Raw genomic sequence first — 20,129 nt, 5'->3', positions numbered from 1 at the left:
TGGCATGTGCTGCTTTGCGAACTTAAAAGCGTCAGGTGACCTTTCAGTCCCCTCAACCCTGACCTTAGAAATACCCATATCTTTTAAATAGCCTTTTTAACCTGGTTTTTAAAAGAGCAGTACTCTGATGTCGGTTCTGATGAAAGCACTGTATGCACACACCGAAGGAGACTTCTAGGCTCCTAGGGATGTAACTGTTCATCTGAAGGGGGGCTGACTGTTTATAGTTCATAGTCATGCATAAATGATCTGTTTGTTTTAATATCTATATTTTCAGACACTAAAGGTTAGCCAACCTCATCTAAGTTATGATCTTGTCTGCTGTAGCCTGCTATTTAAAGTATTTTATTGATTATCTTAATATATACAAGAAAATAAGTTTTCCACGGATGGCTGAAGCTGTGATATAATCTATACTGGACCTAATATGCAGAAGAGTTGTAACCGATTAACTTTTTCCACTGCTGAAATCCAGAATGCTGCTTTGTTGGTTAATATTAAACAATCATTTTCATTCTTCCAAAGGACAGGAAACAAAAAATGTACTATGCCTGCACTCTCTGTTTGAAAATAATGGCCTGTCCTCTGACAATTGTTTTGTATACAATGATGTGGCTATAATTCATGCTTATTGAATTACTTGTGTGTTTTCTATTTATATATTTTTATATGGCCCTCCCCACCATAGTATTTAAGTTAATCTCTGAGCAGTGTAGTATCTTTCAGTAGCTACGGAATTCTTTAAAAAAATCTGCCTTATATCACTGGACCCACTATATTATTGTGTTTCATTTTACCCTTTGAGCTCCTCTTCAGTTTCTCATCCATTTGTCTCACCGCACCTTAAAGCGTCTTCATCTTCCACCAGCTATTAATCCTTCCACACAAGACATCCAATCTACTCCTATGTGCCTTATTTTACCACAGTCCCCTAACAGCTTCTCAACTCAATCTGCCTCTGGCCCCCTTCTATCTACAGGATTTGTCTCTTTCCTTCCTCTGAGCGCCCAACTTCTTCCTTCACTAACTACTCTACCGTTCTCACCCATCCAACACAGCACCAGGGAGGATACAAGGTAGGCACAAGACTAGAGAAGCACAGAACAGAGGTTCCATCAGCAGGGACTGGGAGATAGATCAGGTTAAGACTTGTCCAGAATACATACCCACCTGGCCTGCCTCCTGTCACCACACATGGCACTGTGCTCTCTGTACCCAACTCCTAGAAACAGTGAGTTTCCAGGTGTCATGCCTTTGGAAACTTGACAACAGGGCTCTATTATAAACTCTTTCTGTTTAAGTTGAGCTATTCCTGTAATAATTAGGAAGCACAGTGTGTGACGCACCCTAATCTCTGCCGGAGGCACTGATGATCCTTAGAGGTTTTACGTTAGGGAATTGACAAATTACGTCAGGCTTGACAAAGCTCTGGCTGGGATGATTTAGTTGGGGATTAGTCCTGCTTTGAGCAGGGGGTTGGACTAGATGACCTCCTGAGGTCCTTTCCAACCCCATGATTCTATGAGTCTATGATAAAAAGAGTCAAGTCTTCCAGCGCTAATGGTAAGTTAAACACGGCACAACCTAGGTCTCTAGTGCTATTGAGCTTTCAGTTTTTTCTACTTGAAAATACTTCCCAATAATTCCTTAACGTAATTCCCTGAAGCGGAGGCACTTAACAGCATATTACAATTCATACATTTTAAGGCCAGAAGTGAACATTTGATTATCTACTCTGGCTTCCATTTCATCAAGTGGTTTCTACAGTAAAAACATAACTTCTGGTTGAGCTAGAGCATCTCTTTTAGGCAGACATCCAGTCCTAATTTAAAGACTTCAAGTCATGGAGAATCTACCACATCCCTTCGTAAATTGTTTCAGTATTTCATTACCTCACTATTAATGCCATATTAGTGCCTCATTTCCAGTCTGAATCTGAGTTCAACTTCCAGCCATTGGATCTCACTGTGCTTTGTCTGCTAGGTTAAAGAGCCCTCTAATATCGGAAATCTTCTCCCCATGTAGCTACTGGTGAACTGTGATCAAATTACTTCTTAACCTTCTCTTTGATGAGCTAAGTGGGTTGATTTTTTTAAGTCTCTCACTATAAGGCAGGTTTTCCAGATCTTGCTCTTTTCTGAAGTAGAAGAATGAGCTGAGTAAGTCACTTAATTGTGTTAGTCCAGTACCCACCTAACAAAATACCCCATCGTGCTTTGCACCCTTATTGGCACTCAGCTAAGAGAACAAGCATAGAGCTTAAACTATGATCTGTAGGTCAGGAGTGAGGCCACTAGCAGGGTAGTGTTCGGGAAACCTGCATTGTTACTGCCTTACTGTACCTGTTCCCTGGATAAATAGACTTTAAACATCAACTCTGCCAAGCCCGTGCTTTTCAAAAGCACATTTACAAAACTGTATGTAAAAATGTACTCCAGATAAATGGTCATTCACATGTTAATGCTTCATAGGCTGAGAGTTCTAATCTGGCTTTATGATTTATGCATGACAGGTCTGCCAAGACAGGTGCATTGATAACAGACTATCTTAGTGAAAGAATCTCTTAAAATATGCAACTACAGCAGTCCCTGGGTAGGATTTGGTGTGTGTGAAGGAGATTTCCAATGAGACAGAGGGATTCACTTTTTAAACAGCCTGTGCAAAAAAACAGCGCAAGGTTTAATGTCCCCTGGGAAGTACATGTGAACTGAAGTAGAAAAGTTCAGTGGAACTTTTTATCATCAGGGCAACTAAACCTCATTCAAAATTCTGCTCTTGTGTTGTCCCTGATTGTGTGGCTCTGGGAGGTGCTATGTCTGTCAAACAGGGGAGATGTTTAATTGTAATTATTTAACTATCAAGGATTGGCCAGTTCCTACAGGAATGCTTACCATGGTCAAACATATCAAATAGATCCATTTTTATTTTGTATATATTTAAAACAAACAAACAAACCACCACTAAGATGTTACTGAGTAACCAAAGCACTGCATGGATCTTGCTCTCAGCAATCTCAGTCCTGTGAGCTCATTCTTTGCCCCCTCATCCCCCGCCCCACTCCAAGACCACAGTTTAAACTGTAAACTCTTAGGGGCAGTCCATGCAAGTCCTGACTTCCCTTCTGAGCCTGCTGAAAAGGGTATATCATTTAGCAGAAAGCATCAACAGGATGGGGAGCTATGATACAACATGTGGACAGGGCTGTGAAAAACCCAGTGTTTTTTTTCAGCTTTGTTTTGTTTCCTTTTTTGTTTTATTTAAACCAACCCAGTAGAGTTAATCTGGATTCTTTTCCACTTGCTTCAGTTTCTGAACTTATGTCGCTCTGAAGTATCTGCATGAACATAACATATATTTGAAAGATTTTTGGTGCTGAGAAGCATAAAGTTTCAATTTTTAATCTGTGAATGAAAACTTTAACTGTTCTAAAAACTTGTAAAGAAATTAATAAGACCAGCAAGTGTCTTTTATTCCTAATAGAATACAAACAGAAAAATTATCGAAATATGTAGGAAGTCAGAGAAGGGAAAGGGGTGGAACCATCTTTGAAGAGACCTCGGTGGATGAGTAGAGTTGTGCACTATTAAGAAGGCTTGGTTTGCTAGAATCTAAAAATTTCTGGAAGGTGGGAAGGGCATCTGAGCACATGGTTCTATATAAAGCTTGTTAGCTTAACTTATTTTGCCTCATCTTTCTGCACAGTGTTGAATTCAGTATGTTAATATTTCTTATTTTAACTGCAGTAAATATGAAAGCTGCTGATCAAAACTGCAAGCAGGTAGCTGATGTTTAGTGCACATCAAATATCACAGCAAATGTATCTAACTTAAGATTTCTAAAACTGAAGCAAGTGGTAGGAGTCCTTTAGAGAGTGTAGGAATTTATCCATTGGTTCCATCCAGGATGTCTCAGCTGACCTGGATTGGCTTGGGGAGGGAATGCATTTCTTCTGGGCAGGCCTCTGTGGGGCTCTGCCCTGATGCCCAGGAGCATGTCCCTTACACTCATGGGGGGGGGGGGGGGCGCTGTCAGAAGAATCCTTGGGCTTGGGTGTTTGAGGCTCTGCGCCAAGGCACATGCTTGGAGGGCACAACTAGTTGGTTCAGGCAGATGTACATGTATGGAAGGAGGGGGAGAAATCTCCCCAGCCCGGGTCAGAGTGGGGCCTCATAGCTGTCTCCATCAGGAAACTTTTTCAATCAGGCTCTCACGCCTCTTGCATTCTGGGTGGGAAGAATTTGTAAGGACGGCACTTTGCAGCGAGATGCACCGCACCCAGACAGTACAAGCACAGTTGATGCTCATCCCTGATGGAGAAGGAGCGAGGGCAGGAGACACAGTTCTTCAATCCGAGGACACGGGGCCTAGTCCCAGGAGTGGGGAGCATAGCCATCAATTGTTGGGGAGGGGACACTTCTATACTATATACACTAACTATAACTACCAACCTAAGCTATAAAAACCATTTACCAAGATTTTACTTTACAGGTTCTGCACAGAGGGAAGGAGGACACAATTCTGACTCAGGCCTTGAAGCAGCGAGAAGGAACTGGAGAGGCATTGCCCCGCACTGCCTCTTGTACCTTCTGTCAGGAGCACAAAGGCGATGACTGGGCATGTGCTGGTCAATGGCCATGGCTTTGAAGCATTTCCAGACTCAGGCACATGGGGTGCATGCGCACCTACATGTGGACTACACATAGAGACCAGCACTCGAAGACCCAGTGGAGATTTCAGGTTAGGGGGAAAAAATCATAACCCTGTGTGGATGGCAGATGTAGCCAGGAACCTAGTGTCCAGGTCACCAATAGTGGCAGCAACAGTATCCAGGAGGGAGAGAAGGGCAAGATGAAGTCTCCTCCCTTTTATTTTATTGTTAGTGGTGATGAAGAACTCAGGAATAGATATCGGGGTGTGTGTATGTGTGTGTGGGGGGGGAAGGCGATTGCATCCCTGAGCTAGGGAGAGGACTGAATACAGGGACAAACAAAAAGAAGGGGCGGGGCAGAGAAATGAGACTGTAAAGAGCCAGAAAGACAGGACAGACCAAGGGGAGTGTAACAGGGTACTGGCCTTTTAAAGCCTGAGGAGGCAGTCTGGGAGGCCAGTTCACCTTGATTCAGGTGTCCAGATAAGGTGAATGAAGGCCAAGGGAATACGCAGAATGCACATTGGCTGAAAGATGGTCCAAGAAATAGTTAGTGTCTAGACAGCAGTTTTTGGTTATTAGGCCCACCCAAGAAGTGTCAATGGAGTAGGCAGATGATTCGATGGGTAAATTAAGAAGAAAACTCCAAGCTCAGTTAAGGAGCGGCTGTTTAGAGGAAGAACTCAGACAGCTCACAGTCCCCAGAAGGGCTGTGAAAACCTTGAACTTAATGGTAGAGCTGCAGGTTGGGGTGGACATGACTTGAATCACCCAGCCCGGAGAAGGAAGGACTTTGTGAACCCTGACTGAAAAGGAAGAGTTTGTAGGTTGGGAAAGCCAGGACTTGAATAGCAGTCCCGAAAAGGAGGACTGTACAGCCCTGAACCTAAGCGGGGATGCAAAGGGGAAGGAGGGGCTCTTTTTTGGGAGATGGCAGCTGTGCAGTAAACTAGACCCCACAGTAGAGGGTCTATTGTTTTGAAGATGTTGGGTGTGAGTAGATGTATTCCCAAAACGCAGCAGGAAACTGAGGCAGGGGAGTGCAGTGGCATGCCATGACGCAGAGGAGGCACATTCAGAAAGTGCATCCTCAGGGCCTCTCCGCAGTCCAGAGAGGCCCGGGCCACTTCTAGCTTTTGAGGCCCCTAGCCACAATAAATATTAAAAATGACGACACATGAAAAGAAAATAAGGCACCAAAAATGTGAGACATAATTTTTTATTTAACAAATTCTTTTCTGGTCCAATAGGGATGCACATAAAAACAAGTTGCAAAACTTGTCAAATGCCAAAAGTGTTGAAATTTGAGGCCCCCCCCCCTTGCGCTGATTGACCCTGTGCATCCTACACTGTGTAAGGGAACAGACACTGGCTAAAGCAAAGGAAGGGGTGGGACAACAGAATGAGGAAGGGGAAGGACTAAAGAAAGAAATGGAAATTCAGGGTAAGAGAAAGACAAATAATAAAGACAACTAGAGAAATGAGGGGGTAGAATGGTATTTAATGGCAAAAGAGGGGAAAACAGGAATAAAAGAAATTAAAGACTAAAATGCAAGTAAACGTACACCTTTCAGGATGGTGGTTTGGGTGTCTGCATTTCGTTCACAGCTTTAATAGATGACTAAGTCTGGCTGAAAGGGATGGCATGGCTCTTATGAGCACTTGGAATTTTGTTGGCTGCACTGGAGTACAGTTAAGTGACTGGAGAAAAATAACTGCAGTAAATGAGACAGGACTAAGTTAAATGTATCAGAATTAACAAATCACCCCTGAGGGTGGGGACATAGCCACTCCCAAGTTATTTAGAGATTAGCTATTGAAAACAACTTTAGATATTGGCAACTCTAGATGGACCCCCCAACACAAGCAGGCTGGCTCTACTTTAGCTCTAATGATTAGGCTTTTCAAACAGCTTTATAAGCTCTCCCAACACCATGCTTTATTTAAGTTTAAAAATGAGTTTCATTTTGAGCTTGGTTATGTGTCAAAATCATCTCACTAGACTTCCCAACCCTTGACTCTACTATAAGGATGCTGATAAATTGGCAAGGGCATCACAACTGCAAGCTCATGTTCAGATGGTTATCTAACATGACCTCGAAGTCATTTTCTGAGTCACTACTTTCCAGAACAATCCCTAACCCTCATGTAAATGTGTTGGAATTCCCTTAAATATCACGGCCAACTCTATGAAGTATTTGGATTTAATTTTAAACAGATTGCACTACAAAATCATTCTGTTGAGTTCACCAAATGATTCACTCTCCACTTGGGACCAATACCCAATTTGAAGCATCATGCCTTCAATGGGAGATATCTTCAAGCTCCCATAACTTGGAGAATTAATAATTTTAATTTGAAGTAACATGTACCTGAAATAATATTGGGCCATTTTTTTAAAGCAGTACTCTATTCAAATCAGTGGGGAAATCTGTGTAAAAGATTATGGCCTGATATGGTCCATAATTACAGTAATGAGTAATATTCACTGGTTGAAATCAACAAATAAAGAACAACTCATGTAACAGTTTATTCACAAATAGAAAAAGTATTACAAAACAATTTACACAAGATTATAATTTACAGATTTTTAAAAAAAGTCCAACATGTAAAACAGGACTGAAAAAACTATGTTACGCATACTGTCTAAATGTGTTGGTATTTGTTTTCTATTGGCACATACAATATAAACAAGACCAATTTGGTTAAATTAAGAAAAACTATTCAAAAATATATACATAATATACACAGATATTTAAAGAGACTTATTCGGCGGTGTTTTGGTGTGCGGTGTTGGTTTATTTTTGTTGTGCTCTTAATCTGTAGGTCTCTCCTTTAGAGGAACTTTATATATAGCTGCTGGACAAAAATGATCAAAAGTGTAAATTCCAGTGGGAAACATTCTTATTGGTGAAAGATTCTGACAAAGTTTCAGTACCATTTTAAAAGGAATTCCTGATGGCTAAAATTTTAATCTTCACACCTATTCTAGCAATATTTTGCAATATAATGAAATGCACATTGGATTTTTCTCTTTACACAATATACACAAAAACAAATGTGTGTTCATGCAGTAAATAGCAGAAAGTAATATTTTCATTTTCCCTAATGTATGAAAGTAACAAAAGGAATTTTGAACCCCAGTTTTCTGGTCTGAATAAATCTTTAGCAAGGATGTAGATTAACAACTGTGTATGTAGCATAGTAAGTCAGTGCTCATATAGTAGCATTTACTGTATAAGTATTCGTACAAATGATTTCATCAGTAACCCTACACCATCTTCTGGAACTCTTACTCATGATGAGTAGCTCTTACTTACACAAGTAGTCCACTGTATTTTGCCAGAGCATCTTGTTGCTTTGGCATTCAACACTGCGTATAATTTTTGCCGGTCCAAATTTCTGTTGTTGTGGGTCATCAGCAAGAGAGTTTTTCCTTTAAAGAAACTGAATGTTTGCATGGCAGTGTAGATACTGATATATCCACTTGTAGCAAGAAGGGACATTTATTGCAAATCTACAGCATTTTGCTGATTACTTTTATTGTGCCAAGACCACACTGGGAAGGTTATTGTACACTTAGAAGAGTTCAAAATCTCACATCTCAATCTTGTTGAATGTAGTTCTCAGTGCAGTTCACTGGGACTACTATAGTAAGCACTGTACCTGGTTGAAAGTGTGTGCAGTTTAAACCCTAATGTAAGATGCAAAGATGGGGCTAAGTCATCTCTCTAGTATTTGAGGGGAGAAGTACAACAGACGTTACAGCAGTAAGATGATACGTTTAACTCAATTTAGTCACGTGCATAACTTGACGGTTCAATTAAGGTATATGTTTAAATAATTATTGTGAACTTGCTTCTCAGTGGGCAGTGTGGAAGAAGTGAATTTTTAAAAGATATTAAAATGAGGAGAGGATAGTGGCTTGGATGAAATTTAAAAAATGAACCAGTAGAAGAAAAGGGACTAGGTCACCCTGATATGACCCCTGAAACTCATCCATGACTATAGTAATAGTTTAGCTCTCACTTATATGAATACTTTCATGGTATGTTTACTGTAATTTGACGTGACAATTTATTACAAAAATTATTTCAACATCTAAAAAGTACGTGATATAACAAGTCCAATATGCTGACCCTTCCACATATTGAACATACCAAACAACAAATACAAAAAGCCCTATCTATGAGGCTGATTTTTATAAATCTAAATTATGGCAAATCTTCTGGTTTAGAAAGAAGTGTGATGTTTTTAGGAACTTCAATAACCCATATTATTGTAACACGCTAATTGCTAAGTTCCCAAGAGTAGCTTATTGGCTAAAGTATAATACATAATAAAAGCTTCATTTTATCAATAGATGATCATCACATAAATAGAAAAGTTATTTTTTTAACTCATTCTACAGAAGAAATTGTGAATTAACATTACATCTAGCTAGGGCAAATTCCTAATACATGATTAATTTTGCAAACAGAGTAACTGGCAAACTTCTGCTGCACATCTTCTGTCATTTGTAGCCATATTTAACAGATCAGTATAAACACACTGATGTAATACATTTTGTTATATTTACATAATCTTCTTAGGCTTTTCAAGCACCTTTGAGGCACAGAAGGTTGTTGTTTACAAGAGATGCAAAGTACAACAACAGATTCCAAGGCCAGAAGGGACCTCCTATATAACACAAGCCAGAGAACTTCCCCATAATAATTCCTATTGAACCACAGCAATTTTTTTTAATATCATGAATCCATCTCAGTCTTCTCTCAAGTTGCTCCTTGATGTTTCGGCTTACTGCTGCTATGGCTCAGATGCAACTTCCTGAAAGGTCCAAAATGCTGCCAATTTATTTCTGCTGTTTCTGAAACCATGTAACACTGCGGACCAGGCTGTGTTTAATTCACAAGCATTAACAGACAGGCATTAGGGTAGCATTCAGTTCTAGTGCTGGCAGAAAAACTCCTTTTGGCTTCCTAAAAGAAAGTGACAACAGTGGTTACACAAAATCACATAAAAACTACATGTACTTCTATACATAATAAAATGTTAAAAACTTATTGCTGATTTAACCGTCACCTACTGTAAAAACAACAAACAAAACAAATCACTAAAGCAGGCAAGAAACTGACATGTCCTAAATACATTCATTTGCAAATTTAACCGTACAATCACACAATTCCAAACTCTGTTAAAAATCACTCTTAGTTGAAATGATTTTATTCTAATGATCATTTATTTGCATTGCAATAGCGCCCAGAGACCCAACCAAGATCGGAGCCCCATTTTGCTCAGTACTCAAACACATACTAAAAGGCAGTCCCTCCCCAAAGAACATGCAGTGTAAACAGACTAGGCAGACAAAGGGTGCAAGGGGAAAAGAGTGAATAGGAATGACTTTCCCAAGGTCAGGCAGCAGGTCAGTGGCAAGTCTGGAATTACAGCTCAGGTCTCAGCACCAGTTCAGTGATCTGTCCAGAAGACAGCACTGTCTTCCCCAAAAGTTATTAAGTTGTCTTAACCAAAAAATGCCTATGCACTGATGCCGTGTAGAGACTGCACTTGGAAAAATTATGTCAGATAAATAAGATATCATGTCTAATCTCTGCTAAGCACAGAAAAGGAGGATGAAGAAAAATACAACCAAACAACTAACCAAAATAATCTTGATTTCTGCCAACAATACTCAAATCTCAACTCAAATGGAAGATATGAATATGACTGTGTCAAGGTTCCTCCCCCACTCTGAACTCTAGGGTACAGATGTGGGGACCTGCATGAAAAACCTCCTAAGCTTATCTTTACCAGCTTAGGTCAAAACTTCCCCAAGGTACAAAATATTCCACCCATCGTCCTTGGATTGGCCGCTACCACCACCAAACTAATACTGGTTACTGGGGAAGAGCTGTTTGGACGCGTCTTTCCCCCCAAAATACTTCCCAAAACCTTGCACCCCACTTCCTGGACAAGGTTTGGTAAAAAGCCTCACCAATTTGCCTAGGTGACTACAGACCCAGACCCTTGCATCTTAAGAACAATGAACAATCCTCCCAACACTTGCACCCCCCCTTTCCTGGGAAATGTTGGATAAAAAGCCTCACCAATTTGCATAGGTGACCACAGACCCAAACCCTTGGATCTGAGAACAATGAAAAAGCATTCAGTTTTCTTACAAGAAGACTTTTAATAAAAATAGAAGTAAATAGAAATAAAGAAATCCCCCCTGTAAAATCAGGATGGTAGATATCTTACAGGGTAATTAGATTCAAAAACATAGAGAACCCCTCTAGGCAAAACCTTAAGTTACAAAAAAGATACACAGACAGAAATAGTTATTCTATTCAGCACAATTCTTTTCTCAGCCATTTAAAGAAATCATAATCTAACACATACCTAGCTAGATTACTTACTAAAAGTTCTAAGACTCCATTCCTGGTCTATCCCCGACAAAGACAGACTATAGACAGACTCACAGACCCTTTGTTTCTCTCCCTCCTCCCAGCTTTTGAAAGTATCTTGTCTCCTCATTGGTCATTTTGGTCAGGTGCCAGCGAGGTTACCTTTAGCTTCTTAACCCTTTACAGGTGAGAGGAGCTTTCCCCTGGCCAGGAGGGATTTCAAAGGGGCTTACCCTTCCCTTTATATTTATGACAGACTGGCAAGATACTAAGATAAGAATATGACTGGCAAGCACTAGACTTCCAAATCAAGAAGGATTTCCACATAAGATCATATAGGCTCATATTATTAAAGGGAGTATTAAATGCCACTCTGTTCAATAGGGTAGGAGTTCATAAATCAGTATGTGGTGTAGTTTTGGCTTTACAGTTATTGGTATAAAGTCTTATGATTGCTAGTTCTGCTTTCTGGAGCTACCTTATTTCCATCTTATTCAAATGGGTGGGCTAAATTCTCTGCTGGTATACATGGGTAAAACTGCGTTGAAGCCAGTGGAGCTATCCATTCACAGAGAGTTTGTCCCAGCGTATCCTATTACACACCTGCTGCATCTTTGTTCAAAATGGTTTCAAGGACTTCATTCCAAAAAAGGAACTATTTACATGACGGTTCCACATAATACATACAAATTTACTTTTGATAACATTGCCTTCTTCATTTGGCATCAAACAATAAATATGCCCATAAGTAATAATTTGGTAGATATCCAGTAAATCTATTTTAATGGCCCTAGCACTTTGGTTCATTTTTGGACATTGGAAACAATGTTATTCCTAGATATTATTCAATATTTGTTAAGTGCCAGTAGGCACTGGGCTTTACAAACATAAAGATATGATCCCTGATCAGAGGAGTTTACAATCTATGATACAGGATAATGAAATTTAAATAGATACTTTGAACTCCATGGTGTCTTTCATCTTCAAAACACTTTACAAACGTATTAATTAGCCAACTCTTCTTAAACTAAGAATTCAGTTTAGTAAATAATAACCTAATACACTGAATCATTTCCAAATATTATGGACTATATTCTGTTATAAAAGAACACTAAAGTTGCATGGATAAGCCCTCAAAAGTCAGAAAATAGCAATGTCAAGGGTTGCAACACCATAACTTTATTCTTTCTGCATATGCATTATTCTATAGTATTTAAAAACATGATCACATACTATTTGTAAAATTATAGTGATCTCATACAATTTTTCACAATATTTATATATACATATAGTAAGAGTGTCATCCAGTTTCAGTGTTATTTTGCATATACCAAATAAAGATAATGCAAACTACTTATATACCAGGACTATAGCAGTCAACGACAGACATCAATGACTGTTCACTTTGCAAGATTTTAGACAAACCGTACACTAGGTTGCAAATACTTGATTAGAGAAAATTGTATGTGATCAGGATGAGCTTGAAATTTTCAGTGCTATCAGTGGAATCTGAGGGTTAAATTCTGGCTCCACTCAAGTCAATGGCAAAACTATCATTGACTACAATGGAGGCAGGATTTTACACTAACTGTTAGTGTAACTGTCCTCATCTGAACACATTCTGTTTACCTACCCTTCCTCCTGTCCAAGGATTCCATATAAAAGTAAGGAGAGTAAGAATTGATTGATACAAAAATAGTTAATCCTTTCGAGTATCTAGCCATCAATTAACATGAATTTATTTAATGTATCTATGGATATCATATAACTGCTACAGAAATCTCTTGTTGCTTCATAGATTCCAGAGCCAGAAGGTTGTATTGTGATCATCTAGTCTGAAATTTAATAGTGCAAAATGCAAGGTCATGCACTTAGGAATAACAACAAGAATTTTTGCTATAAGCTGGGGACTTATCAGTTGGAAGTGACATAGGATGAGAAAGACCTGGGTGTACTGGCTGATCACAGGATGACTATGAGCTGCCAATGTGAAGAGGCCGTGAAAAAGGCTAATGCAGTCCTAGGATGCATCAGGCGAGGTATTTCCAGTAGAGAAAAGGAAGTGTAAGTACCATTATTCAAGGCACTGGTGAGACCTCATCTAGAATATTGTGTACAATTCTGGTCTCCCATGTTTAAGAAAGATGAATTCAAACTGGAACAAGTGCAGGGAAGGGCTACTAGGATGATCAGAAGAATGGAAAATCTACCTTATGAGATAAGACTCAAAGAGCTTGGCTTGTATAGCCTAACCCAAAAAAGGCTGAGGGGAGACATGATACCTCTATAAATACATCAGAGAGATTAATACCAGGGAGGGAGAGGAGTTATTTAAGTTAAGCACCACTGTAGACACAAGAACAAATATATATATATATATATTTAAACTGAACATTAAGATATAAACTGAACATCAAGTTTAGACTATTAATTAGATGATGGTTTCTAACTATCAGAGAAGTGAAGTTCTGGAACAGCCTTTCAAGGGGAGCAATGGGGGCAAAAACCCTAACTGGCTTCAAGACTGAGCTTGATAAATTTATTAAAGGATGGTATGATGGGACTGTCTACAATGGAATACAAATATTTTTAATGGCTGGTGATGGAACACTAGATGGGGAGGTCTCTGAGTTACTACAGAGAATTCTTTCCCTGGTGTCTGGCTAGTGGGTCTTGCCAACATGCTCAGGATCCAACTGATCGCCATATTTGGGGTTAGGAAGGAATTTTCCTCTAGGTCAGATTGGCAGAGACCCTGGAGTTTTTTGCCTCCCTCTGTAGCATGGGGCACATGGCAGGTTTAAACTAGTGTAAATAGCAGATTATCTGTAACTTGAAGTCTTTAAATCATGATTTGAGGACTTCAGTAACTCAGAGATTAAGGGTCTATTACAGGAGTGGAGTGGGTGAGGTACTTTGGCTTGCAATGTGCAGGAGGTCAGATTATATGATCATGATAGTCCCTTCTGACCTTAAAGTCTATGAGATCTCCTGTATAATCCAGGCCACAGAACTTCCTGAAAATAATTCTTACATCGTATTTATTAGAAAAACATCCAACCTTTATTTTAAAATTGTCAGCGATGGTGAATCCACCATGACTATAGGTAAATTGTTCCAATGGTTAATTACTCTCATTGAATAATGTCTAGGAACAACATTGTCCAAAAATGTTCTATAAACCAAAGTGCTAGGGCCATTAAAATAGATCTACTGGACATTTACCAGTCTGAGTTTGTCTAGATTCAATTTCCAGCCATTGGATTGTGTTATACCTTTATCTGCCAGAATGAAGAGACCATTATTAAATATTTTTTCCCTATATAGAGACTTGTAGACTGTAATCAAGTCACCCTTTAAACTTCTCTTTGTTAAGCTAAATAGTTTGAGTTCCTTCATTTGACCACTATAAGGATGTTTTCTAATCCTTTAGTCAGTCTCATGGCTCTTCTCTGAACCCCCTCCGATTTATCAACATCCTTCTTGAAGGGTTGGCACCAGAACTGGACAGTATTCCAGCAGCAGTCACACCAGTGCAAAATATAGAGGTAAAATAACCTCTCTATTCCCCTGTTTATGCATCCCAGGATCACATTAGCTCTTTTAGCCACAGTGTCACAATGGGAGCTCATGTTCAGCTGATTATCCACCATGAACACCAAAACTTTTTCAGAGTCACTGTTTCCCAGGACAGAGTCCCCCATCCTGTAAGTATGGCCTACTTTCTTTGTTTCTAGATATATACATTTACATTTAACCATATTAAAATGCATATTGTTTGTTTGCACCCAGTTTAGCAAGTGATCCAGATTGTTCTGTACCAGTGTTGTGTCCTCCTCATTATTTACTGCTCGCCCAGTTTGTGTGTCATCTGCAAATTTGTCACTGATGGTTTTATGTTTTTTTCCAGGTCATTGATAAAGATATTCATTAGTGTAGGGTCAAGAATCGATCCTTGCGGGACCCCTCTGGCAACACACCCACTCAATGACGATTCACCTAGATTTTGAGACCTATCAGGTAGCCAGTTTTTAATCCATTTAATGTGTGTCATATTATTTTTATATCATTCTAGTTTTTTAAATCAAAATGTTGTGTGGTACCAAGTCAAACATCTCACAGAAGTCTAAATTTATTACGTCAACACTATTACTTTTATCAACCAAACTTGTAATCTCATTAAAAAAAATATTTGACAGGACAGGATCTATTTTCTATAAACCCTTGTTGATTTGCATTAATTACATTAACAAAAAAGGAGGGTAACTGAGTTCTGGATCAGCTGCTCCATTATCCTGCCCATGATCTACGTCAGGAGGACAGGCTATAAAATTATCCTGGTCATCTTACCTCATTATCAGTCTGTGGGATCATTAACTGTTTTATCACACTCTGACGTTGGCAGGTTTTCACCAGCTGATGAGTTCCGAACTAATGAAGCATCCATACATGTGCTCTGTTTGGAAAGTTCAGTGGATTCTGCAAAGCTTCCAGCATGAGACTTAGCTGAAATAAGTACATCACTTAGATCCTGGTCATTATCTAAATCTATATTGGCTGTGTTTTCAGTCTCTGGATCGAAGGAACTGATATCTCCTCCAGTCAGTTCTGGATAAGATTCACAGAAGGAGATACTGTCGCAACAAGCGGGGTTTTGCATAAGCGGCCAAGCATCTGAAAGGTCTCCACAGGCAGAGTGTGAAAGAGAACCAAGGAATGCAGGAATCATTTCTCCGACAGAATTTAAAGTCCTGCAAAGAGAAAAGAAATAGGTTTGAAAACGTTTTCCAAAGACTATTTTCAGAGGAACAGCCGTGTTAGTCTGTATTCGCAAAAAGAAAAGGAGTACTTGTGGCACCTTAGAGACTAACCAATTTATTTGAGCGTGAGCTGTAGCTCACGAAAGCTCATGCTCAAATAAATTGGTTAGTCTCTAAGGTGCCACAAGTACTCCTTTTCTTTTTTCCAAAGACTATGTGTTCCATTAAGAAAAATTAAACACAATCATGTTAAGCCAATACTCTGGAGGTAGCCATGTTCTGCTGGAGGAGAGATCCTCTGGCAGAGGTCTGTTGGCTTGCTCCTCAAATCTGAAGACAGCAGGGGAATTGGGAACATTATGAAAGATAGAGAGGATGTGCTGATGGTTCCTCACACTCATTCGTACTCCTTAGTAACTCTCTTCTTTAGACTTTATCCCTTACAACTAACCTTCAAAATAGTATCTGATGTAACTAGTAAGAAAGGTTTTGCTCTAATTTCTGTTTCTGCATTCAGTATACATAATATCAGAGAGCACTGATAGGTTATTTTTATTTTTAGAGGGACTACTTCCATCTTACACAAAGTAGAAGAAACTGGAAGCAGTTTTTTCAGGTTAGTCACAATCTAGGTCAGGTATTTTGAAGGTGACTATTACTGCGGTATCTACGGCTACGTCTACACTGAAAAACAAAACAAAGCATGCAATGAGACTTGTGCTCATGGGGCTCAGGCTAAGGGGCTGTTTAATTGTCATGTAGACATTTGGGCTCAGGCTGCAGCCTGAGCTCTGTGACTCTCCCATCTCACAGGGTCCTAGAGCCCAGGCTCCAGCCCAAGCCTGAATGCCTACGTTGCAATTAAACAGCCCTTAGCCCAAGCCTCACGAGCCCAAGTCAGTTGACACAGGCCAACTGAGGATTTTTAATTACAGTGTAGACATACTGTCAGAACCCAGGTCAACTGACTCAAGTTTGTGGAACATGCATTACAAGACTGAAAAAAGCCGTGTAGATGTTCCTGTTCAGGCAAGGCTATAGGTCTGAGATCCCAGACTCCAGCCCAAGCAGGAATGTCTACACAGCTTTTATTAGCCCTGTAGCACGAGCTCTGTGAGCCTGAGTCAGGTGACCCAGGCTTTGAGACTTTCTTTCCTTCCTTCAGCTATACTGCAAAAAGAAAAACTGGCAGAGACTTTTCTGGGAAAAGAAATTGGACAAACTCCTACTCTTATGGAAACCACCAAGGGATCGTTCATATCCTAAGAGAGTAGACAGAACTTCTATTTTTAAAGTCTTAACCAAAGACCCCACACAAATTGCAAGGAACTCAATTTGTCAGCAATGGAAGGATAAAGGGGCTGAGTCAACCTTGTTGACACTTGAACACGTAGCTGCAGAATACCTACATGTTTTAAAAGTGATGCTTAGACCACTAACCCATATTGTATCAAGGGCAGCTATTTTTAGTCACATTTGACCACAGGAACTAAACAGCTAAAGGCCAGTTAAAACCTCATACAGAAAACAATTCTGGTTAAAAAAATATTCAGTGTTAAAATCTACAGTTAGATGACATCAAAAGCTTTCTATTTTTCCTCACTATATAGGATTTGTAATGTATAAATAACTGTACCACTACTGTATTTATATTTGGCCAGATGCAAAGTTGGCTAGGAGTAAATGAATAGTTAGTACTATGGGACTCATCAACATTACATTAATCCAGTATTGGGCATTTGTACATAAATGATTAAACAAAATCTCATAGTAATCTCAAAAATACTACAACAGATCATCCAATTCAGAGAGCAATTTAAAGTTTCTGAACCAAAAAAATATAAACTGAGTTCATGGAGATTACAAACCATACCACTGGCTTCCAGAATTCTGCTTCACTGCAGTAACTGTTCCAGGCAAACCAGAGGCCGTAATGAGATTACACAACATCTTGCTAGCCCATCAGGGAATAGAGGGTCACCAAAAAGCTAATGCCGGATTGGGAGAGGGAAGGAAAATCCATCTGGGGAAGACAGTAGGACACTCCCAGATAATGTGTTACTTTGTTTTATTTTACTAGTGTCCAAACTTAAGACTTGGATCTTGTATAGTTTTTCTTCTGGGTGAAAATGCAGAATTTGTTTCACTATAACATTAATTTTTCATGAATCTGGCAAACAGGACTGCCAGCAGTTCAAAGTTTTTCATTAAGTTCCTCTGGAACTTGTGTAGCCTGTATAAATATTAATTTGTCTAACATGCAAAATAGTTAATACTTGATACACTCTAAAAAACTGTGTTACCGTTCATAAAGGGTACTCTGAGAGTGGAAAGTGCAGCTGTGACTGCTGTGCTCCATGCTACAGGTCTCGTCACAGCACAGTGATGGAATCAAATGAACTGGGCCTATAGAAGAAAACTTTATTTTAATAGAGGTAAAACATGTCCTCAATTAATTCACAACAGGGCCATAAGTTTAAAGTCTGTATTCCTGTAAACTTATCATTTTTCCCCAATTTTACATAAAGTAATTCATGAAGATGTGAGATGTCACTGTAAAAAAAATGGGTCTTTTTATTATTCCTTTAAAACCAGTGTTCCCCAACCTTTTAAAAGATGAACCTCCTCTACAGGAAAATGAAAGCATTTGTGCCCTCCTTTAGTCCCAAGGTGTGTTAGTAAGAGCCTACCACCTACCACTACTTTAGATCTTCATATTATGATACTTCCTCTCCTTTCTTACACGCTTTAATGAGGAGTAAAATAGCTAATAAATGCTGACATTTCAACTGTCATCACTGGCATCTGAGTTAGCACCTCTTGAAAGGAATGGGCAGTCCTTTCCTCATAGCTATTGTTTTAGGTTTTATTTTGAGAGTTTTCTCCACAACAATAACAATAACTGAGAGACTTCACTTTCATTTAAGAAAAAAGTGAGTCTCTGGAGAACAACTGTAGGATTGCCCACACACTCTCAGCTAGTCTTTTGTGCCCATCCTTTGGGAAACTGCATATAATCATTAAAGACTGTTGCATTGCATAGAATCATAGGACTGGAAGGGACCTCGAGAGGTCATCTAATCCAGTCCCCTGCACTCATGGCAGGACTAAGTATTATCTAGACCACATCTGACAGGTGTTTGTCTAATCTGCTCTTAAAAATCTCCAATGATAGAGATTCTACAACCTCCCTAGGCAATTTATTCCAGTGCTTAACCACCCTGACAGTTAGGAAGTTTTTCCTAATGTCCAACCTAAACCTCCCTTGCTGCAATTTAAGCCCATTGCTTCTTGTCATAGCCTCAGAGGTTAAGGAGAACAATTTTTCGCCTTCCTTCTTGTAATAACCTTTTATGTACTTGAAAATTGTTATTGTGTCCCCTCTAAGTCTTTTCTTCTCCAGACTAAATGAACCAATTTTTTCAATTTTCCCTCAGAGGTCAAGTTTTCTAGACCTTTAATCATTTTTTGTTGCTCTTCTCTGGACTTTCTCTAATTTGTCCATGTCTTTCCTGAAATGTGGCACCCAGAACTGGACACAATACTCCAGTTGAGGCCTAATCATTGCAGAGCAGATCGCAAGAATTACTTCTTGTGTCTTGCTTACAACACTCCTGCTAATACATCCCAGAACGATGTTTGCTTTTTTTTGCAACTGTGTTACACTGTTGACACATATTTAGCTTGTGATCCATTATGACACCCCAGATCCCTTTCCACAATACTCCTTCCTAGGCAGTCATTTCCCATTTTGTATGTGTGCAAGTGATTGTTCCTTTCTAAGTGGAGTATTTTGCATTTGTCCTTATTGAATTTCATCCTATTTACTTCAGACCACTTTTCCGGTTTGTCCAGATCATTCTGAATTTTAATCCTATCCTCCAAAGCACTTGCAACCCCTCCCAGCTTGATATTGTTCACAAACTTTTAAAATGTATTCTTTACGCCATTATCTAAATCACTGATGAAGATATTGAACAAAACCGGATATTGAACAGAACTGATCTCTGCAGGACCCAACCTGATATGCCCTTCCAGCTGGACTGTGAACCACTGAGAACTACTCTCTGGGAACGATTTTCCAACCAGTTATGCACCAATTTAACATTGGTACAGGCCAGCAATAAATTACGACCCTTCTGAAGCAATCCTTGAACTGTGTGTTAGTTCTTGTTCTTTTTCTTTCTTTTACACATTCATCCTTGGGAAGAGACCAATGTCTGTAAAATTTCACTCTAAAATGGAAGGTTTTAGAAAACTCTGAGCCACTAGAAACAGGGGATTAGAAAGGAAATTATTATGCAACCCTAACTATAGTGT

General features: G+C 39.4%; 1 protein-coding gene across 8 annotated transcripts in view; it reads right to left on the bottom strand.

The window, feature by feature from the left end:
* Positions 1–7,219: 7,219 nt before the first annotated feature.
* TNFRSF19 (TNF receptor superfamily member 19) overlaps positions 7,220–20,129 on the bottom strand; it is a 123,954-nt gene continuing 111,044 nt past the window's right edge. For 7 of the 8 annotated variants that reach the window (XM_073340005.1, XM_073340029.1, XM_073339997.1 and 4 more), the window contains 3 exons: positions 18,113–18,215; positions 15,400–15,800; positions 7,220–9,627 (listed from right to left, as the gene is read on the bottom strand). In XM_073340005.1, coding sequence (XP_073196106.1) covers positions 15,407–15,800; positions 18,113–18,215 — 497 coding nt within the window. In that variant the 3' untranslated portion in view covers positions 7,220–9,627; positions 15,400–15,406. Of the gene's footprint in view, positions 9,628–15,399; positions 15,801–18,112; positions 18,216–20,129 lie in introns of those variants that run through there. The other variant, XM_073340043.1, reaches the window with a different exon arrangement.

This window comes from Lepidochelys kempii, chromosome 1 (genome assembly GCF_965140265.1).
Source record: "Lepidochelys kempii isolate rLepKem1 chromosome 1, rLepKem1.hap2, whole genome shotgun sequence".
Classification (NCBI taxonomy): Eukaryota; Metazoa; Chordata; order Testudines; family Cheloniidae; genus Lepidochelys; species Lepidochelys kempii.
Note: the sequence above shows the minus strand (reverse complement) of the source record. Positions and strands in the feature narration are given on the sequence as shown.